The 20,663-nt window shown below is 34.1% G+C and overlaps 1 protein-coding gene across 2 annotated transcripts; it reads right to left on the minus strand.

The window, feature by feature from the left end:
- Nucleotides 1–18,434, minus strand: LOC106667168 (ubiquitin-like protein 3). Of its 2 annotated transcripts, none has more exons than XM_014394910.2 (4): nucleotides 18,209–18,434; nucleotides 5,063–5,171; nucleotides 3,333–3,497; nucleotides 1–1,490 (listed from the first exon to the last, which is right to left on the minus strand). In XM_014394910.2, the coding sequence occupies exons 1-4, from the start codon at nucleotides 18,269–18,271 to the stop codon at nucleotides 1,426–1,428; spliced, it is 402 nt and encodes a 133-aa protein (XP_014250396.1). In that variant the 5' UTR covers nucleotides 18,272–18,434; the 3' UTR covers nucleotides 1–1,425. The 2 variants fall into 2 exon arrangements, with proteins under 2 accessions (XP_014250396.1, XP_014250397.1); XM_014394911.2 differs by lacking the exon at nucleotides 18,209–18,434 and adding an exon at nucleotides 14,283–14,657.
- Nucleotides 18,435–20,663: the final 2,229 nt, after the last annotated feature.

Below are 20,663 nucleotides of genomic sequence, written 5' to 3' on the forward strand. Positions count from 1 at the left end.
ATATATATATACATGACAGCAAATAAGAGTTTAAATCTCATTTTCAAACCCGGATTTTAACATAATTCCATATAAATTCCATTAGACACACATTTAAGTATTATTCAGCGAATTCTTTGGACTTCACATAATACAGGGGGGAAAATAACAATTATAGACTTTAGAGTTAATATTAAAAATAAAATTTGTATCATAACACGTTTATTTACATATTAAATACTTATATATTTTTTATGTTAATATAAATAATATTTATCCTATTCGTAAAATACTTACATCAAAGTAACGCCTTTGAAGACGCGTTACATTAATTATCGATAATATAAATTAAAACGTTATAACATTCAATTTATAGAAACATCAATATACACAGTTATTAATAAAATACAAATCACAGTTGTGTATAACCTACAGTTACACAAACAACCAATATTTTTAACAATTATTATAGACAGTTAAAAAAACACTAAAATTAATGTTAAAAAAATGTAAATACTTTGGAATGTTTTAAAGCAATTTAACATACATATAAAAACATGTACAAAAAAATTTAGAAATGTTAAGAGAATAAATAGCAAATAAAGGAAAATGCTAATCTTTTATATTATCAGGCATATGTACAGTTTGGTGCTAATATTATGCTAAAATTTAATTTTCAAATTATGTAAAATTTATATACAAGAAAAACACTGTAAATAAAAACGTTCTTCAATTTATATTAAAAATGTACGGCTATTTTTTCTGATTTAAATTACAAATGTGAAAACTACCACAAAATAAAATGCGCTCTGGAAAAAAAAGGAGGGTGGTTAAATTAACTGTCTATAATTATTGTCTAGTTTTGGTACTTAAAGAATCTAGAAAATACGTAAGCATATCAAACATTTTTGCTTATGCCCAGCAAAATCACTCAAATATTTAAAAGTTTTGTTCACAATTTAACTAATATTCATAAAACTTTTCATAAACATTAGGTAAATAAATTTTCTTTTTAATGATAAAACATGATATATAAAAAACAGATACTATACTTCTTAAAACTTTTTTTTAATACCGTACTATAACGCACAGAACTTAATTGAATAAATAAATAAATACATAAATAAATATATTATCATATATATATTTATTTATTTAGTATGAAAACTTTCTAAATGTTTCTTTTTTTTAATAATTTTATATTATTAAAAATTGTATTCTATTTGAATATCACAACAGTATAAATAGTTCAAGTCTCGGGGTTATGACCCCATCGCCCATGTCATGGTTACTTGGAAGAAATACACCGAAATTTAAAAACCTTTTGAATATAATACAATATTTATATACATACAAGTAATAATTATGCATGGAATTTTTTGAATGTTTTATTTGAACAAACAAAACACATAGACATGGATTAATCTGTAAAATAATATATTTTATCTAAAGAATGCAGCATGACGTGGAACAACAGCTGCTTCCCCCGCCTTTGCTTTTTTGCCGCTGATCTGAAATACAGTTAAAAATAAAAAATTACAACAGGAAATAAACAAATATAAGTTACTATTTGACTTTCCAAAATACACTCAAAAAACACTATGAAGTTTTAAAAAAATTGAAAACTATAAAAATTGAATACTTTTTTTCTGGCCTTGTACTAGACCTTACTACTTGTACTAGTACTGGCCTTGTATCTAGGCCATAGACATAGTTGACCATAACTATTCAGAAATCGTGAGATGAGGTTTGGTGTGATGTAGGTTTCAGAAAACCATTTTCTTTATCGTGTCAACGTTTCGATCTTTTATTGAGTTCATCTTCAGGGCCTGGGATTTACAAACATTGTTTACATTTAACAAATACATTTAGGATGTGGAAAAGTGAATTTATACAATGCAAAATATATTTTTTATATTCAATCAAAGTATTTCTACTCACTCAAAGTGTTTGTCTTCTGTGTAATTGTGCCATTCTTGCTTGTCGTGTTGAGAGTGCCAGTGAGATTTTGCTATTTTGTGTTTATATACGTTGGATTTTGAAGGGGTGGGGAAGGATGTCGGTATAGAAGAGACATTTTTGTATAAGGCATCGGCTTCTTTGAGGTGAAAAGAGCCGACGAAGGGAAACAATGTGTTGGTAATGGTTCGGCCAGATTATCCTTTCAGGATTATATAGAAACGGAAAAATAGGAAAAGGAAAGCTAAATTGTTGGACAATTAGACTATGAAAATTATTCGATGTGTGGAATGTAATGTAATGATATATGTATGTTATCTATATTGAATTTGATTAATAATATTGGCGCAACTGCGACTGAATTTACATGTACCTGTTCTGTAATTGATGCTGTGTTTATCTCTGTTGATATAAACCATTTCTAAGAAATTACGTTTATGTTTTTGTTCTGTATGTAATATTTTTGGATTTTTGAAGTCGATATTGTGTTGGTATTCAAAATGGTGGGTAGCGAATGCTGTATGATTTTGCTTGGGTTTTTTACTATCATAGATATGTTACTTTACTCTCTTGTCCAGATATTGGGATGTAAGACCGATGTAAGTTGCCGGACAGTTTAAACAGTTGATCTTGAAGATTACATCAAATTTATTTGTTATTAGTGTGGGATCTTTAATTTTGGAAAAAAGTGTTTGGATTGTTTTATAATTTTTGAAAGCTATTTTGAAGTTATCGGACGAGAGAAATGTGTTTAATTTATGTAATAGGCCTTGAATAAATGGCATGGACATGTATGCTGGTTTGTTTGTATTTTATCGAAACGTTGGCACGATAAAGAAAATGTTTTTCTGAAACCTACATCACACCAGATCGCATCTCACGATTTCTGAATAATTATCGATTAACTGTCACTAATCACCACACACACCTATACCATAACTATCTTTGAAAAGGCTGTGACTCACACATGGTACAAGAAGCAAAGAATTCTTTAAACATGGTCTCAGCCATCTGGCACAAGCCAAAGTGGCACTCATCTTGAACAACTCCCCCCCCCCATTATTTAAGTGTCAAGCGATATGCTGATTTGAAAATAGTTGCCTCTACATTCGTAGAGAACCTGATGTGGGGCATCAAGAGACTAGAGAAATAGAGGTGGAGTGCGGCTCACTCTGGATCGGCTAAGTAACAGACACTACAACCATTGTTGGCCGAAGCATCTGCCTGGGCGAGATCTTGAGTTAAAATCATGCTTTTAGTTTAAAAAAAAAAACTAATCCAATATGATTGATCTGCTGGTGTAAGCAAACATTTTAGAGCTTTTGAAGTTTCATTGGGCAGTTTTACAAGTTATTATTAATATGAGGTGACATAATATTCAAAATGAACAATACCTTGGGAATTTGGCTCTGGAAGATTCTCTCGCGGCACTAGATGCATTACGGTGGTGCGACCAAACGGTAAGCCAAGAGCACCTAAAGTAACATTGCTATGCAGGAAGCGTCCCTGGTATATAAGTCGAAGAATTTCTGCTTTTGCAACAGCTTCTTCTGCCCAGTCTAAAAAATAATTTAATAGCATTAGATACGATAAAAAAATGGCATAGACTTTAATATAAAAAAAAAATCTTAAACAATAAACATTACAAAAGGTGGACTTAATTTCAAAGATTTTTTTTAGTCAAATTTATTTTACTACAAATTACATTTAAGGAAAAATATTTTCAAAGTCCTCCTTAAAATGAACTTATTCGTGTAATATTTAAAAATTTGTTTTAGGCATATTGTTTTAGGCAATAAAAAAAATATATATATATTGGGTTGTCCGGAAAATAATGCAGGATTTTAAGTTTTCATTAAAAAAAATCTATATAAAATATTCTGTTTACGTTTACAGGATTACTCATTTGTATGAATGTCAACACTTATTAATCCTCTTCCAAATGATATTGTTTGTTTACCTCTGTAGCATTCCGCTACTTGGAAATAATTCAGTCATCCTTATAATGTCAAAGCGAGAATTTCGTACGATTTTCTTTTACGAGTTTAAACTCGGCCGAAGCGGAGCCCAAACGGCTAGAAACATTAACCAAGTCTGGGGCGAGGGTTGTGTTAATGAGTGCACTGTGCAAAGGTGGTTTAAAAAATTTCGGGAGGGAGATTTCAGCCTTGAAGATGAAGAAGGTCGTGGAAGGCCTTCCTCTCTTAATGATGATGTTCTGCGATCAGTGGTGGGTGCAGAGCAACTCAAAGTCAGTAAAACGACCGTCGCTGACCACCTCAAGGCGATTGGAAAAGTGAAAAAACTCGAAAATTGGGTTCCACACTCATTAAACGATCGCCAAAAAAATCAGCGCTTTGATGTTTGTGCATCACTTCTTTGTCGAAACAAAAATGACCCATTTCTGGCCAGAATTGTTACATGTGACGAAAAGTGGATTCTGGACAGTGGCTCGACAAAGGAGAAGCTCCAATACATTTTCCAAAGCCCCCAACTCATCAAAAAAAGGTAATGGTTACGGTATGGTGGGCTTCATTTGGTTTAATACACTACAGCTTCTTAAATCCTGGCGAAACCATCAATGCTGAATCATACTGTAACCAAATTAATACCATGCATCAGAAATTGGCAGTAATGAAGCCCTCTTTGGTCAATCGGAAAGGGCCCATTTTGTTGCATGACAACGCTCGACCACATGTGTCACGTGTAACGTCACAAAAATTATTGGAGCTTGGCTATGAAACTTTGCCTCACCCACCCTACTCTCCGGACCTCTCGCCTACTGACTACCATTTTTTTAGACACCTGGACCACTACTTACAACACATAATATTCAAAAATCAAACGGAACTGGAAAATGCATTTATTGACTTTATCAATTCTAAAAATTCTGAATTCTACTCAGACGGAATTAATAAGTTACCAACACGTTGGGAGAAATGTATTGAGAGTATGGGAAATTATTTTGATTAAAGAACATTGCTTTAAAGTAACTAGTTTCTTTTTTTTTGTTTAATACCAAAATCCTGCATTATTTTCCGGACAACCCAATATAATATTTTTTAACATACTTGTTAATTTATTATTTATAGTGTATCTGCAAGAATTGTCAAAACAAGAATACCTTCTGGCCAGTTATCAAACACGTGCTGGGCTATCTCTCCTGCCGAATCATTTGGGTTAAACAGAAATTCTTCTGTTTTTCCACTGACTAATATCAATCTGAGGTTAATCTAAAACAAAAGTACTAAAATCAATTTTTTTTAAATATACATTATTTAAAATGAGTTTAAAATACAGATAATCCTGTCTAATCATTCAGACAAAATTGCAAAAATTTTCATTTTTTTAATTAAATTTTTGAGATGAACTTTAAGTGAATATAAATTACCAAGTCTATAAAAGAATCATACATTCATTATTTGTTGGCAATTAGAACGAAATTTAGTTTTCCACAAGACACATTTTTAAGATGGATGTGACATGAGAAAATTATCAGTTATATCAGAAATAGATTTTACAAGGGTTTTGATAGATTTTGAAAACAGACTGAAACAACTTTACAAACCAAATTCTTATGATAAATTGGGAAATATCTTGTTCATCATCATCAGTGCCCCCTCGGTTTCCTGAGAGTTTGCTATTATCATCGTCCACTGTTCTCTTCAGCAAGGCTGAACAATCCTCTAGCTACTTTTACAGGCAAAGTATTGCGAAGGAACAATTATTTTTTTATACATAATATTTCAATAGTAATGATAGAAAAAAATTCGGTATTTGAATATTACAATTCTATCAGTTCTTTCCAAATTGATCATTTTAAAAAGAACCGATAGATTATTAGTTCTCCTATTTGAAATAATATCAACGTATTGTTTGAATCATTGTTTATCAAAATAGTTATTAAATTATAAAAAATAAGCTGCTTAAAATGTGCAGACTAGCTTAGAAACAGTGATACAAAAGAGACAAAGCCTTACTCTAAGAATTTTTTCACAAGAATACATAATAATCTGCATGATTAAACTGTATTTGGTCATTTTGGTCTATCCTCTAGTTAGGACCAAATTTCATTGACAGAAATGGTTTAAATTAACAAAGTCCTATGGGGTTATGACTAATTTGTTTCACATCATTTTGGCCTATGAGGCTCGTTTTGCCATTTTCAATGGTGGGTTTGTATCAAACATGACACACAGACACACAGCACTGAAGATGGCAAGAAGTCGAAACCAAAACAGACTACAAGAAAAATATTGTTAATTGAAATTTTAAAAAAATTCTTATAAATTCTCCTAAAATATTAGAAATTAAACACTTATAAACTCTGCAATTGAATGGCATGGAGAAGGCAAGAAATAGGCACACGAAACATTAAAGTTCCAATTCAGAAATTCTACCAAAAGGAGCTTCAAACTACAGCCTAAGGCAAAAATTTAATGACACAGCAACTCTGCATAGATTTAGTGTACCCTAGCCCAAGTTAATCGTGATAACTGATACAAGAGCAATGATAATAGACAGCTTGACATAGAACTTTAAAGATCATTGTGGAGATTTATGATGTAATAAGTATCTTTGATAAGTTGTCTGAGGACTTTTGATTGGAAGGATGACCTTGTGGAACCATATTACCCAGTATGTCCAAAGTGGTCACTGTCTTGTATAGAGTTAGTCAAGTTTTGACTGTCAGAACAGATCTCTTGAGTCTTGTGTGGGCATTCAACATAAGTGTGCTGTTTAGGTATTGTCATAAATATCTGACTTGACTAAATACTTCTGACTTGAGTGTTTATGTATCACAGTGTCCTCTCTGAAAATGTTTTAAATCTTTGCGTCCTGATTTAACAAAGAGCTTTTAATTATGTTTCAATCTATAAGAAATATTGCTCAGAGTGATGAACTTGTTAGTCGTTCAGTGCTCGTGATGAATGGCTGGCTATCTGTAGATAGCTGTCTTAATGTTTTCCCTTATCACAGTATAGAGCGCCGTATCTCTCAATTGAGTGAACTTCCGTTTCGGATAAGGATTTTCATTCAGTTTTTGCGATCCGACCATGAACCTTTTTACATTCTTGAACTGTCAGTGTAGCTCAAAAATGCTTGATCCTTGTCCCGCATCTCACCAGGCTTGTTTATTGTATAGTACGAGATACAAAAAGTAATGTTTAAAAGAACAAAGCTGCACACTTGGCTGGTTGTCTAGCTCTGACCATATTTGGATTTTAATCTGATCATCTGAACAATTTACACAGCGATTTTTAGTTTTGTTCTCTTATTTCATCCCTTCTTAGTTTCTACTTTGTACCTTGACCTTCTCTTCTTCTGTCTTTTTTCCTCTGCCTTTAGATGTCACTTAGAACAAGTATTTGGTCATAGAATAAGTGAAAATCTGAAGGGGCAATGCCTGGCGAATACAGTGGATGTGGTAGCACACCCGAGATCGAAAATTTCTTTTCAGATGGGGGGGGGGTCGCGCAAGCATTATCCTGGTGGGAACAGTTGGACGGAAAAAGCTCGTAATAAAGCACACCCTTCCAATTCCACCAAATATTCTCGGGATAATTGGAGTCAAAGATATTCTCTCTGAACATTGATGACACCCTCTGGGTCATTTACATTGCTGTCCAATAAATTCTTCTTAATCATGTGATGAACCCATACATCACACTGACAGACATACAAAGCTGCTGTCAGATGCGTTGAAAACTTGTATGATCTGTCATGTGTTAACTGCCTCTACCATGTATTGTGTCATTGAGAGATGGTTGTTTGTAACAAAAGCTTGAATTTGGTCATCATCAATGATTAAATGACCAGAACACTTTGGATGTTCCAAATCAAAATTTCCTCTTCTAAACTGAGCAAGCCATTTAAGGATATTGCTTTCTTCTAAAGCGTCATGTGTTTCTGAAATTTTCTTAGCAATTTGAGCTATGGTGTTTTTTAGTTGTGATCTTTCGTTTCAACTCTTCCTAGTCTTTCTTTTTCTCTCATTCTGTCTCTTTCTTAAAAAGGGAATGATTTGATTTCTTGACTGTTGTACTGACTTCTCACCTGCTGGCAATACAGTTTGTGTAATGTGCAATAGATTCAGCAGGCCACGAGGATCCCCACCCTGTGTTTTAACTGTCTACGGTCAAACCTCGACTTATCTGTCCCGCTACCAAGTTGGGCTCCATGGATTATTAACATCTAGATCATTTCAGCCCTCAACAAGTCAGTGTCTAAATTCGACCCACCCATATCGACGACCCAACTCAACTTAAATGCATTCTTTCCAAAGTACATTCACCTGATGTACGCTAATAAATAAATTCATTCTCAATATATTCAAAAGGATCGCAAAACGAGATATCAATATACACCATATATAACAAAACAGCCCTGTTTCTCCAGATATCAGAACTCTAAAGAATTCTAAAGATTTGCTGACGCACTCAGCTACAATTCTTACATCAGGTGCCATTCCTAGCTCTCTATATGGAGCCAAAGAAGGACACAATGAACAACGTTTCTCTACTTGCCTATTCCTAATCAGGTGTTTATGACCCCTCTTCTACAATTAAGATTCTCTAAAGGCCACCTATCAAGTATAAAAGTGAATATACATTTTTGTATCAAAGTGCGATTAGTAAATTCTCATATAATGTTATACTGCAGTTATCATATTCACTGATCCTCTCACACTTCACACTGATAAATACATTCACTCTCAATATACCCATCTACACCTTTTACGTACAATAAAACAACCTGTTACCTCCAGAAATCTAAACTGGGCACCCAAAGATTCGGTGGTGTACTCCAGTACAATCCTCATATCGGGAGGCATTCCTACATGCCAAAGGATACATGTGCAAGTTTTGGCCCAAAAGTCTGTACGTCAACCTCGCATAGTTTAATTTCTAATCGAGTCAGGGTGACCCTCATAGGGACTGTGATGTGATGGATTGCTACAGTGAAAACTCTTATTATATGTAAGAGACTCCTCTGTTTACAGATTCACTGGCATGGAAGATTAATTACAGCAAGAGGTTTTGACTGAACCAAGAAATTTTTGTGTTTTTTCCTCCTATGGTCTCGAGGGTGAACCTATGATTTGATCCTTACTATGGCTGTCCCTTAGCAAGAGGTTTTGACTGAACCAAGTATTTTTTTAGTTTTTCCTCCGATGGTCTTGAGGGTGAACCTATGATTTGAATCTCACTAGGACTGTTTCTTAACAAAACATTCTGACTATACTAAGTATTTTTTCATCTGATTTCCTCTTATGGTCTCAAGGGTGAACCTATGATTTTACCTCACCATGACTGTCCCTCAGCAAAACGTTTTGTCTGTACTATCTATTTTTCATGTGATTTCCTCCTAGGTTGTGAGGGTGAACCTATTATTTGCTCCTCACTACGACTGTCCTTTAGCAAAATGTTTTGCCTGTACTACGTATGTTTTTATGTGATTTTATCCTATTGTTTCCAGGGTGAACCTATGATTTGAACCTCACCATGACTGTCCCTTAACAAAGCGTTTTGACTGAACAAAGTATTTTTTTCATGTGTTTCTCCTATGGTCCCCAGGGTGAAGCTATGATTTGATCCTCATTATGATGGTCTCCTTGCAAAACGTTTTGACTGTACTAAGTATTTTTACATGATTTCCTCTAGTGGTCTACAGGGTGGTGAACCTGATTTGATCTTACCAAGCCCTATAACAACACTGAAGATGGTGAAATGCTGAAATGCATCTGACAGACCAAACCAAGTGATAAACGACCAAGATGATCAGTAAGTATCAAGTTTTTTAATTTTTATTTTAATGAATCAATTGTTTAAGCTCTGCTCTTTTATTTTCTTTGTTGACTATAAACTTAGCCATTGTGTCGAATAATTCTAATCAATCAACCTTGTCCCTGTTTTTTTTCTTTTCTTCCTTCCCCCTCACACTAAATTTCGTTTGCAGGTAAAAGTATGAGATGTCACCATAGTTAATTATGATAACCTACTGTACTATAATAACGTTATCGAGTCTGTGATATAAGAATCGAGGATAAAAATTAATATTTCAGACACTTTGTTTTTTTAATATCATTACGAAATCACGATGTAAAAATAGACGATTGATTGATTATATTGATTGTTGCTTTAAAGAGGGTCTTCGTGTTAAGCGAAGTGCAAACATATTTTCATCGATAGGTCGTGCATTTTAGTACTGGAAATATGATAAAAAGGAGATAAAATGGTAGAAATGAAGACGAGTTAAGGAGAAAAATGTTTTTCAAAAAATTCGCTTCATGACAACGCCTTTAATTTATCCAATAACCGAACGACAAATTGCAGGATTTTCTTCCAATAAACAAGATTTTTGACACGAAAAACACAAGTGAAAAGTGCTTAAAAGTCGGAAAATAGGGGGAAAAAAGATAGTCTTTTGGGAAAAAATCGACTTCGACCCACCCTCGGTTACCCCGGAGCCGGCCCAAATCTTTCAATTGTTCAACCAAACCGAAATCTTATCTTTTTTCTCTGGGAACAATCCACAATAATAAACTTTTCCTGTACTTTCTGAAATATGTTTGTACAAGAGATTATAAGGGTTGAAGTGAAAGGTTACCATAAAAACACAAAAAGTTTCGAACAGGACAATTCAAAATTTTAATTGGCGATGTTTTGTTGCTGGTTGAAATTTAAATCTCGGGTATCACTATTCCGATGGACTATTCCAGTCCGAAGTACATTGACTGGAAAATTTCCTAAAAACATGGAAAACCTGAGTTTTAAAGTTTAATATCCAGCAACAAAACTCCACCAAATTAATTTTCAATTTTTATTAACTCCGGTATCACTATTTTAATGGTGTCAAAATACTGGCTGAAAAACTCCATAAAAAATGAGCCTAAGATAATTTAAATTTTAACTCCAGTAACAAAACATTTCGGCTGGAAAAACTCCATAAAATAGTGAATCGAAGATAATTTAAATTTTAACTCCAGTAACAAAACATTTTGGCGAGAAACCTCCATAAAATAGTGATTTTACGATCATTTACATTTTAACTCATTAAAAAAAGGCAGGAAAAACTCCATAAAATAGTGAACCTGAGATAATGTAAATTTCAACTCCATTAAAAAAAATTGACTGGAAAAACTCCATAAAATAGTGAACCTGGGAAAATTTAAAGTTCAACTCGTTACAAAACACTTTGGGCTGTAAAACTCCATAAAATAGTGAACCTGAGATAATTTAAATTTTTTAAGTCCAGTAACAAAACATTTTCGCTGGAAAACTCCATAAAATAGTGAACGTAAAATAATTTAAATTTTTAACTCCAATAACAAAACATTTTCACTGGAAAACTCGATAAAATAGTGAACCAAAGATAATTTAAATTTTAACTCCAGTAACAAAACATTTTGGCTGGAAAAACTTCATAAAACATTGAACCTAAGATGATTTAAATTTTTAACTCCAGTAAAAAAACATTTCCGCTGGAAAACTCCATAAAACAGTGAACCTAAAATAATTTAAATTTTAACTCAACACTCTCACACGACACGCAAGAATGGCACAATTACACAGAAGACAAACACTTTGAGCCCTGAAGATGATCTCAATAAAGATCGAAACGTTGGCTCGATAAAGAAAATGTTTTTCTGAACCAGACCGCATCTCACGATTTCTGAATAATTAAATTTTAACTCCAGTAAAAAACATTTTGGCTGGAAAAACTTCATAAAATAGTGAAACTAAGATGATTTAAATTTTTAATTCCAGTAACAAAACATTTTGGCCGGAAAAATTCCATAAAATAGTGAACCTGAGATAATGTAAATTTCAACTCCATTAAAAAAAATTGACTGGAAAAACTCCATAAAATAGTGAACCTGAGATAATTTAAAGTTCAACTCCAGCTACAAAACACTTCAGCAGGAAAAACTTTATAAAATAATGAAAATCTAAGATTTCAACTTAAGCCAGTCATGTTTTGTTGTTCGAGGTTGAAAGTTAAATTTCACGTTTTTAATTTTTTATGAAATTTTAGTGCCTAAAATGAAAATTGAAATTATGATTTCATTATGTTAATGGAGTTTTTTTTAGACTAAAAAACTGAAATAGCTGAGACATGGGATTGAAATTTCAACCAGTGATGTTTTGTAGTTGGGGGTTGAAATTTAAATATAAATTTTCCTTGTTGTATGGCGTTTTAACAGTCAAAATTAATTGGTGAGTTTTCTCGCTGGATGTTGAAATTTAAAATTAGGTTGCTATTGTTTTATGAAGTTTTTCCAGCCCAAATTAATTGTTGTCATTTAGTTGTTGGGGGTTGAAATTTAAAATTTCAGGTCTTCGCTATTTTCTGGTGCTAATAAAACTAGAAAAACTCCATCCCTGAGATAATTTAAATGTCAACATTGGATTGAATGAATAAAACCTGAGATTTAAATTTCAACATCCAGCAAGAAAAACCCTTTGACTGAAAAAAAACCCCAAAACAAGGAAAATAGCAACAAAACTCTAGGAGGAAAACTCCATAAAATACTGAACATGAGATAAAGTTTTTTGTTAGACTACAAAAACTCCATATCAAAACAGTTAAACCATCAGATAATTTAAATTTCAACTTTGGGCTAGGACAATTTCATAAAACAATGAAAACCTGAAATTTAAATTTCAACAGCCAGCAATAAAATACTTTGGCTGGAAAACTCCATAAAATAGCGAAACCTGATATTAAAATTTCAACCTCCAGCGACAAAACATCAGTGGTTGGTAATTTAAATCTCAATTCTTTGCCATTGTATAGTTTTCCATTTGAGTAAAACCCCATCAAAATAGTGAAACCATGAGATAAGTTAAATTTCCACTTTAATGTGGAAAATTTCATAAAGCAATGAAAACATAGTACACACAAAAAAAAGTGCAAATATTTCCATTATCTCTGGGTTTTTCTATATTTTATGGAGTCAAAGAACTTTGGGCTGAAAAAACTGCATAAAACCATGAAAACCTGAAGTTTAAATTTAAACCTCAACAAAACATCATTGGTTGAAATTTAAATCTTAATTCTTTGCCACTGTATAGTTTTCCATTTTAGTAAAACCTCATCAAAATAGTGAAACCATGAGATAATTTAAAATTCCACTTTAATGTGGAAAATTTCATAAAGCAATGAAAACATAATACACACAAAAAAAGGTTTCCAAATATTTTCATTTTCTCCGGGTTTTTTCAATATTTTATGGAGCCAAAGACCTTTGGGCTTAAAAAAAAAAACTCCATAAAACATGAAAACCTGAGATTTAAATTTAAACCCCAACAACAAGCCATCAGTGGTTGAAGTTTAAATCACAATTCTTTGCCATTTTATAGTTTTCCATTTTAGTAAAAGCTGGAAAAATGTCATAAAGCAATGAAAACATAACACACACAAAAAAGTTAGCAAATATTTTCATTATCTCTGGGTTTTTTCAATATTTTATAAAGCCAAAGACCTTCAGGCTGAAAAAAACTACATTGAGATTTAAATTTCAACTCCCAACAACAATACATCGTTGGTTGGAATTTAAATATCAGTTTTCACTATTTTATGGAGTTTTTCCAGCAAACCGGTTTTTAGCCTGGAAAAATTCTCTTAAAAATGTGAAAGCTGATATAATTTGCCTTCGCCTTTTAAAAAAATAAAACCATTTTGATTGTTATTTAAGTTTGTTTACGGTCTGACATTCGACATTCCCTCTATATAGAGGTATTTTAATCTAGTAGTAATGTACTAAATTGACCTCTGCTTGCAATTAGCATTGAATTAAAAAAAACGTTTTTATATTTAAATTGAAACGATGTAACTTAATGCGTTTTGTAATTATTCGACGAATCTTTTTTATAGCTTCAGATCAGAATTGAAAAATTTGGTGTAATTTTATCAGTGACATAAATTTTTTTGTTTTGATTTTTTATGGGTAAACAGATGCACCATCCAGGCCTCTGTCGGTTTCGCTATTCTAGAATATTTAGAAGAGGCGGTTCGTTTCGGTCATCGCGACAAAGACGACAGTACGTAAAGATGAAGCTACATAGACAAAAGATTTTGCAGTCGGACTCGAGGATAATTGATCCGATTCGAACCAAAAGTTTAAAAGTCGTTCAAATTTTTGACTTGATAAAAAAAAGGAAATAACGAATTGTTCAATGCTAAAATCGATAGGGTTCGGTTATAAAGGGAAAAGGCTGTTGAAATCGGGAAAAAAGGTCTGATTTTCGTCTGGAGACATTGGGGGAAAGAAAAAAAGTCGTATTAGAGGAAAAATGAGCAAAGCGTTCTTGTGTCGTAATATTATTGCATTTTCTTACCTTATCGCTCGGAATCGGTCTGCAAACCATTTTTGCGTCAATCCTAAAAGCGACGACGGATCCGATTCGACGAGACACGGTTCAAAACGAAGAAACGGATACGTTGAGGTCGAGGAATTGAGTATGTAGGCAGACGATACACTTTCCAGCACAGTTCCAGGGGGCTACATGAGAAATATCATCTCGGGACGCTTTCATTTCAATTCATCCTATTTTGAGTCACACTCGAATTGGGACCGAGTCGAAGGAGAAACAGCCCGACCTTTTCCCGACGTCGGATTGTTTATAAATTCGTTGACATTATAAATACGATAAGAGAGCTGATAGACTGGCCAAGATGGCGGAGCCCGACCCGAACTAAGGACGAGATGTTAAATGTGTCAAAAGGATATGGGCAACGGGAATGGGAGGTGTCGGCCAATGCGCTTGCGCCCTGCCCTTTCCAGCGGTTCCAGACTCTCATTCCAGACATCCGAGGTAGAAACGATTTTTTTCCATATTCAATGCAATTTTTTTCAATCAAGCTTTTATCGAAGATTTTTCAATTTAATCCGCTTGATTTTAAACTTTTCTACGATCTGACTATAGTTTTCTACGATCCGCGATTCCCCATTGGCAAGTGAAGGCGGAATCGATACGTCTTTTCGATTAGTACTGTCTTTAAAAAAAAAACACCCTCGTACTTTCTCCAGTGTACACCACTGCCTCCCATTTCAACATTTAAATTTAACAGCACATTTAAACATTAAAAAACTCGAGTTTAACAAATTTTTCTATCATTTTAGCTATGTTGGTCTGCCTAACTAGCTGTCTGAGTGTTTCTTGGTAGAAAGCCATCATTGAAAATGGCGGAACTAGTCTGACCGGGAAAACAGCGAGGACAGGCGGACCAGGATGTTCGGAATGTTGAACTTGTATTTTTTTATTTTTCTTGCTGTCCAAGTATTTCTGGGTACAGTACATACAATACCACTATACACAACACTACATATACAAAACCACGATTCTGACGGCAAAACAGCGAGGACAATTGGACCAGGATGTTCGGAAAGGACCTAAGTACAAATTCACCAACATACATCAATGAGAAATATTACAATTTAGCAAGTTTTTGTTGTGAGATGTCCTCCTGAGGATTGCGGGGTGCTGAACCTGTATTTTTTTCTTTTCCCGCTGGATAGAAAGGCATAATTGAATATGGCTTAATGGCCAAAGTGTTGACTTTGTAAGTTTTCTTAATCTCTAAATACAGCAATTTTTGTTGTCAGATATCCTTTTGAGGTCTTAGGAGAGAGAACCTGTAATTTTATCCTTTACTCGCTGCTGTTTTTCTTTCTGGATAAAAAGGCACCACTGAAAATTGTGACAGGACTCTGACGGGCAAAACAGCGAGGAATGGCTGACCAAATGTACCTAACTAGAGGTTCACCACCCGACCACAGGACGATCTCACAATATAACAATTTTTTGTTGTGAGATGACCTCGCTACAAACCATTGTTATACTCTACTTTCTCCTCGAGGTCTGATGGTGAACCTGTAGTTAAATCGTTTCCGGACATCATTTGTTCATGCTGCCCTGAGTCTTTCTGGATACAAAGCCATAACTGAAAATGGCGACACGAGTCTTTTCTGTCAGACAGTGTCTGCACAGCGACAACAGACGGACCGAGATGTTGAAAAACAACGGAACTACAAGTTCACCACCAGATCTGAAGGAGAAAGTAGAGTATAACAATTTTTGTATATTGTGAGATGACCTCGCTACAAAAAATTGTTATATTTTGCTTTCTCCTTGTGGTCTGGACTTAAGTCCTTTCCGGACATCCTGGTCCGCCTGTCCTCGCTGTTTTTGCCCTGTAATTTGATCCTCCCCGATGGTATTGTCCTGCCTTTCCCTACTGCCCTGAGTCTTTCTGTATACAACGACATAACTGAAAATGTCGACACGAGCCTGAACTGTCAGACTGTCTTCACAGCGAGAACAGGCGGACCAAGATGTTGAGAAATTACCTAACACTATCACTATCAAAGGAACAATCTTACTATATAACAATTTTTTGTTACAAGATATCCTCTTGAGATCTGGCAGATGATGAACCTGTAATTGTGCGGTTTACGAACACTCTGGTCCGCCTATCATCGCTATTTTTGCCTTTCAGACACGTGCCACAATTTTCAGTGGTGGCTTTGTAAGTTCACCAACACACTTCAATGAGAAATCTTACAATATCGAAAAATTTTATTGTGAGAGGTCTTGAGGTCTGAGGAGTGATGAACCTGTAATTTTATCCTTTGCTCGCTGTCTGAGTCTTTCTGGATGAAAAATCACCATTGAAAATTGTGACAGTAGTCTGACAGATTTTTAAATTTTTAAAAAGGAATTTAAGTTTTCAGCCTAATCGAAATCGAAAAGTGGCAAACCTAAAAGTTTGGTTTTCGATCATTCTAGCGTGGCTCATCCTATTTCGGCTTCTCGCCAACTAGGCTTTGTACTATTTTGTAAATATCTACAACAAGGACAGTCTGACTAGGATGTTTTGTCATCGGACATCAAGGAGAAAATGTTAAAATATAACAATGATTTTGTTGTTGTGAGATGTCCTCTTGAGGTCTGACGAGTGATGCACCTGTAATTTGATCTTTCCGATCATCTTGGTCTGCTTATCCGAGCTGTCTTGGTATTTTTGGATACGAAGTCACGACTGAAAATCGCTAAACTGGTCAGACGGGGAAAACATTGAAGACTAGGCTCGTGTCGTCGTCATTTTAAGTGGTGGCTTTGTACCCAGTAAATACACAAACTGCGAGCAAAGCAATCCAAACAAAAAATTGTAATATTGTGCTTCGTCCTGGGGGTCTGGTGATGAACCCTAGTCATGCGGCTTCCTAACACTCTGGTTCGTTGTCCTCGCAGTTTTTGCCCCTCAGACTCTTTTTTCAATTTTCAGTCATAGTTTTGTATGCAGAAATAGTCAGGCAGCGAGAAAGCATAAAAATACAGATTCAACACTCCGCAAACCTCGGGAGGACATCTCAACAAAAAACAGTTATATTGTGAAATTTCCTTCATGAGGTCTGGTCCTGAACCTGTAATCAGGTCTTGTCCGAACATCCCGGTCCGCTTGTCCTCGTTGTTTTTCTCCGTCAAACTCGTTTCGCCATTTTCAGTTGTGGCTTTCCTCCTGAGGTCTAAGGAGTAATGAATCTGTTTTATTTTTATTTTTTCTTTCTTCCCTGTCTGTGTCTTTCGGATATCCAGAACGACACAGACACAAGGATAGGCAAGACAAAGCTACGACTGAAAAATGCGATACGTGTCTAATCTGTCAGACTGTTGCCTCACAGGAAGGACAGGCGGACCAGGATGTTCGGAAACGACATAACTACAGGTTCATCATCAGACCTCAAGGAGAAATCTTACAACATAGCAGCAGTTTTTGTTGTAGGGTAGGTGAACCTATAAGTTTATCCTTTTCTAGCTGGATGTTGCTACCACTGAACATGGCGAAACGAATATGACAAACCGAAACAGCGAGGTCCGGCGGACCAAAGTGTTCTGAAAGAATCAAACTTCCTAAAAAAATTTGTAAGAGATTAAATTTCATGCCACATTTTACCTATTCAAATAAGTTGTTTTAAGAGCACAGCTGACAAACGGATACACAAACCTGTAAGTAAAGATATAAAATGGCCGAAGCCGGTCTTAAAAGAAATGAAAGATGTACCTATAGGTCCATCATTCATCAGACGTGTAGATTATATTTCAAAGTAATAACGGCCCGACGCTTTTTCCTCGTCGTTTCACTTCATTTTCTAAAAAGCGAAAATGCGTTTTGAGCCGGTTGTAGTTTCATCATTCCTTCTCGAAAAGCCACACGTTGAAAACCTATTAGATTTAAAAATGCTAGCTTAAATACATCATACCTTGTAAGATCTAGGTGCCAGAACCAAAATTGGAGATGGCGAAGAATGCTTATTCCTGTACATCAAGTTGGAATTTTTTTTCAATTTCGAAAAACTGATACGAACTAGCGATTTTTTTACTGGAATTTTTCTAAGAACAATTTGGAATTTAAAACTTCATTTTTAACCGAAATTAATAACAGAAAAAAAACATAGCTGATTTTTAAATGGAAACCGAAAAGAGAATGAGAGTTACTAAGCGACAGATGTTGAGGTATAAAACAAATGAATATCAACCAAATGGCCAGCTGTATTTATTGTTTTTTTTTTGTATTTTTATACGAGAAAAAACTTGTAATTATGCAGATAAATTAATTAATACTAATATTGTTTCTATAATTAATGTTCCTCACAAATAATTAAGGTTTTTAGTTGAGATAAAAAAGTCAATGGCACGAGCGGGATTCGAACCCACGATCTTCGGCTAGATTCGCCGCTGCTCTAGAATCCCGCTCGTGCCATTGACTTTTTTATCTCAACTAAAAACCTTAATTAATTGTAATATATTATTAATTGGTCAAGCGGACCACGAAATTACTGAATTTAAGTTCCTCACAAATTTAACAATTTTTTCTCTTTGTTTGGTTGCTTGTCAAAAAGAAAGAGCAGGCTGTTTTTTATAAATACAATTTGGCCAGTTGAATGTATATTTATTGAATTTTCAATTTTTTAGTTAAAGTTTTAAAGCAATGGCTTAACTCCCTGATGGGTTAGTTGAAAGAAAAAAAAATATATAAACAAATGTTAATATACTAATTTTTCATCTCAACCAAAAACCTTAGATAAAAATAATAATTAATTGAAATAATTAATATGGTCAATTATGACCACTAAGCAAATATGATAATAAAAAAAAAATCATCAGCGACCAAAAATAATAAATTGCAAGCTTGATGTATCATACATTATAAAATGTTGAAAAAAAGTGACACAATATTCACTTTTCATTTTAATTCATTTCATTCATTTTAAGCGTCGTGGAGGATGTCGGTTAGGATTTGGGATGAAAGATGATGTACTGGTTGGGTTGAGGTTCAGGGTCGTATCTCGTCTTTATCGCCTTCAGGATAGGAAGTCCTTGAGCAATGGTTCGAAAGATTTTGGATTGATTTTTGCAGTGAGATTTTTGTTCTGTTGTCATGTAGTCATTCAGTAGAAAGGAAGGAGACATTTTAAGTGTCTTGAAGGATGTTAGGAAGGATTCAGGATGAAAGAAATTGGACTGGTTGGAATGAAGTTCAGAGTTTTATCTTATTTTTTTTTGCTTTCTTGTTGTTATAAAAGACAAAATTGGATCTGGAGGATAGCAAATTTGGATAAGAAGTCATTGGGCAATGGCTCGAAAGATTTTGGAATGAAGTGGCTGGATTCTTTGGAACCAGATCATATTATTTACATGAGGCATATTTATTTATGCAGTGAGTCTCAATCTGTTGTCATGTAGAAGGGAGGAGTAAGGCGTTTTAAGCATTTTGCGGGATATTGGGAAGGGTTTGTAATGAAGAAGCAAAAAAGACAGAATAATGCAAATGCCCTACAATCGCTTAGGAGTAGGAGGACAGTAGTCTGTACCTAGGAAAGCTGTTCTTGAGCCATACAGATCTAGATACCAAATGAAAATCTTCCAAGAAATCCTTTAGTAGAGATTGACACAATAGATGAAAGTTTAAATATACATACAACTCTGAATGAGGAAGATGGGAAAAAAGAAGTTTGCACGTACTAAACTATAGAAAAGGTAGCAGGACGGAATCAGGGACGTATGGAACTTCCAGGACAAGGTCTGATCAAATACAATCCCAATCGTTCCAAACCCAATAGCCAGAGACTTTTCAGTGTACAAGTTAAGCCCATTTTCAGCAGCTAATTGAGTTTGTCTTCCTGAATTCTTAAAAATTAGACTTTTTATGTATAATTTTATTTTTCAACTTGTAACAATGACTTAGTAATTTACATAAAAATGAATTAAAATAATGTAATTAAAAATAAAAGGTGACTTGCTTTGAAAACAAAAAAAAGACAGATTGTGTTTAATCAAATGCACTGTATTTTTACATTTTGGTAACTTTTCAGGGGTTAAAAAAAACACACACACACAAGGTAATATACTTTTGTTTTTATTAAGAATTGCATAACAATATAAAAATTCAGTATTAAATAGTAAAAATTAAATTGTGTTTTTAAAGTCGTGTCAGATCAATCAAACCATTACTGGCTTAAATAACTAATAAACTACACCACTTAACAATAGAAAGAATGCTTTGTGATTAACATAAATGTGACGAAAGAATGATTAGAAAATTTTTAAAATACTTAAAAATTATTCGCCACGCTGCTACCCCTCTGTGTCTTGCAGGATGCAAATATATTATCTTAAAAATTGTATTCTAAATGTATTTCAGTTGATCAAAGGTAG

This window comes from Cimex lectularius, unplaced genomic scaffold (assembly GCF_000648675.2).
Source record: "Cimex lectularius strain Harlan isolate CLEC.00 unplaced genomic scaffold, Clec_2.1 scaffold118, whole genome shotgun sequence".
Taxonomy (NCBI): Eukaryota; Metazoa; Arthropoda; class Insecta; order Hemiptera; family Cimicidae; genus Cimex; species Cimex lectularius.

Coding starts and splice junctions, on each gene's coding strand:
- LOC106667168 (XM_014394910.2), bottom strand. CDS start 18,271: ATGTACAGGAATAAGCATTCTTCGCCATCTCCAATTTTGGTTCTGGCA. Junction 3,498..5,062: donor GTTTGATAACTGGCCAGAAG/GTATTCTTGTTT, acceptor ATTATTTTTTAG/ACTGGGCAGAAGAAGCTGTT. Junction 1,491..3,332: donor TCCAGAGCCAAATTCCCAAG/GTATTGTTCATT, acceptor ACTGTATTTCAG/ATCAGCGGCAAAAAAGCAAA.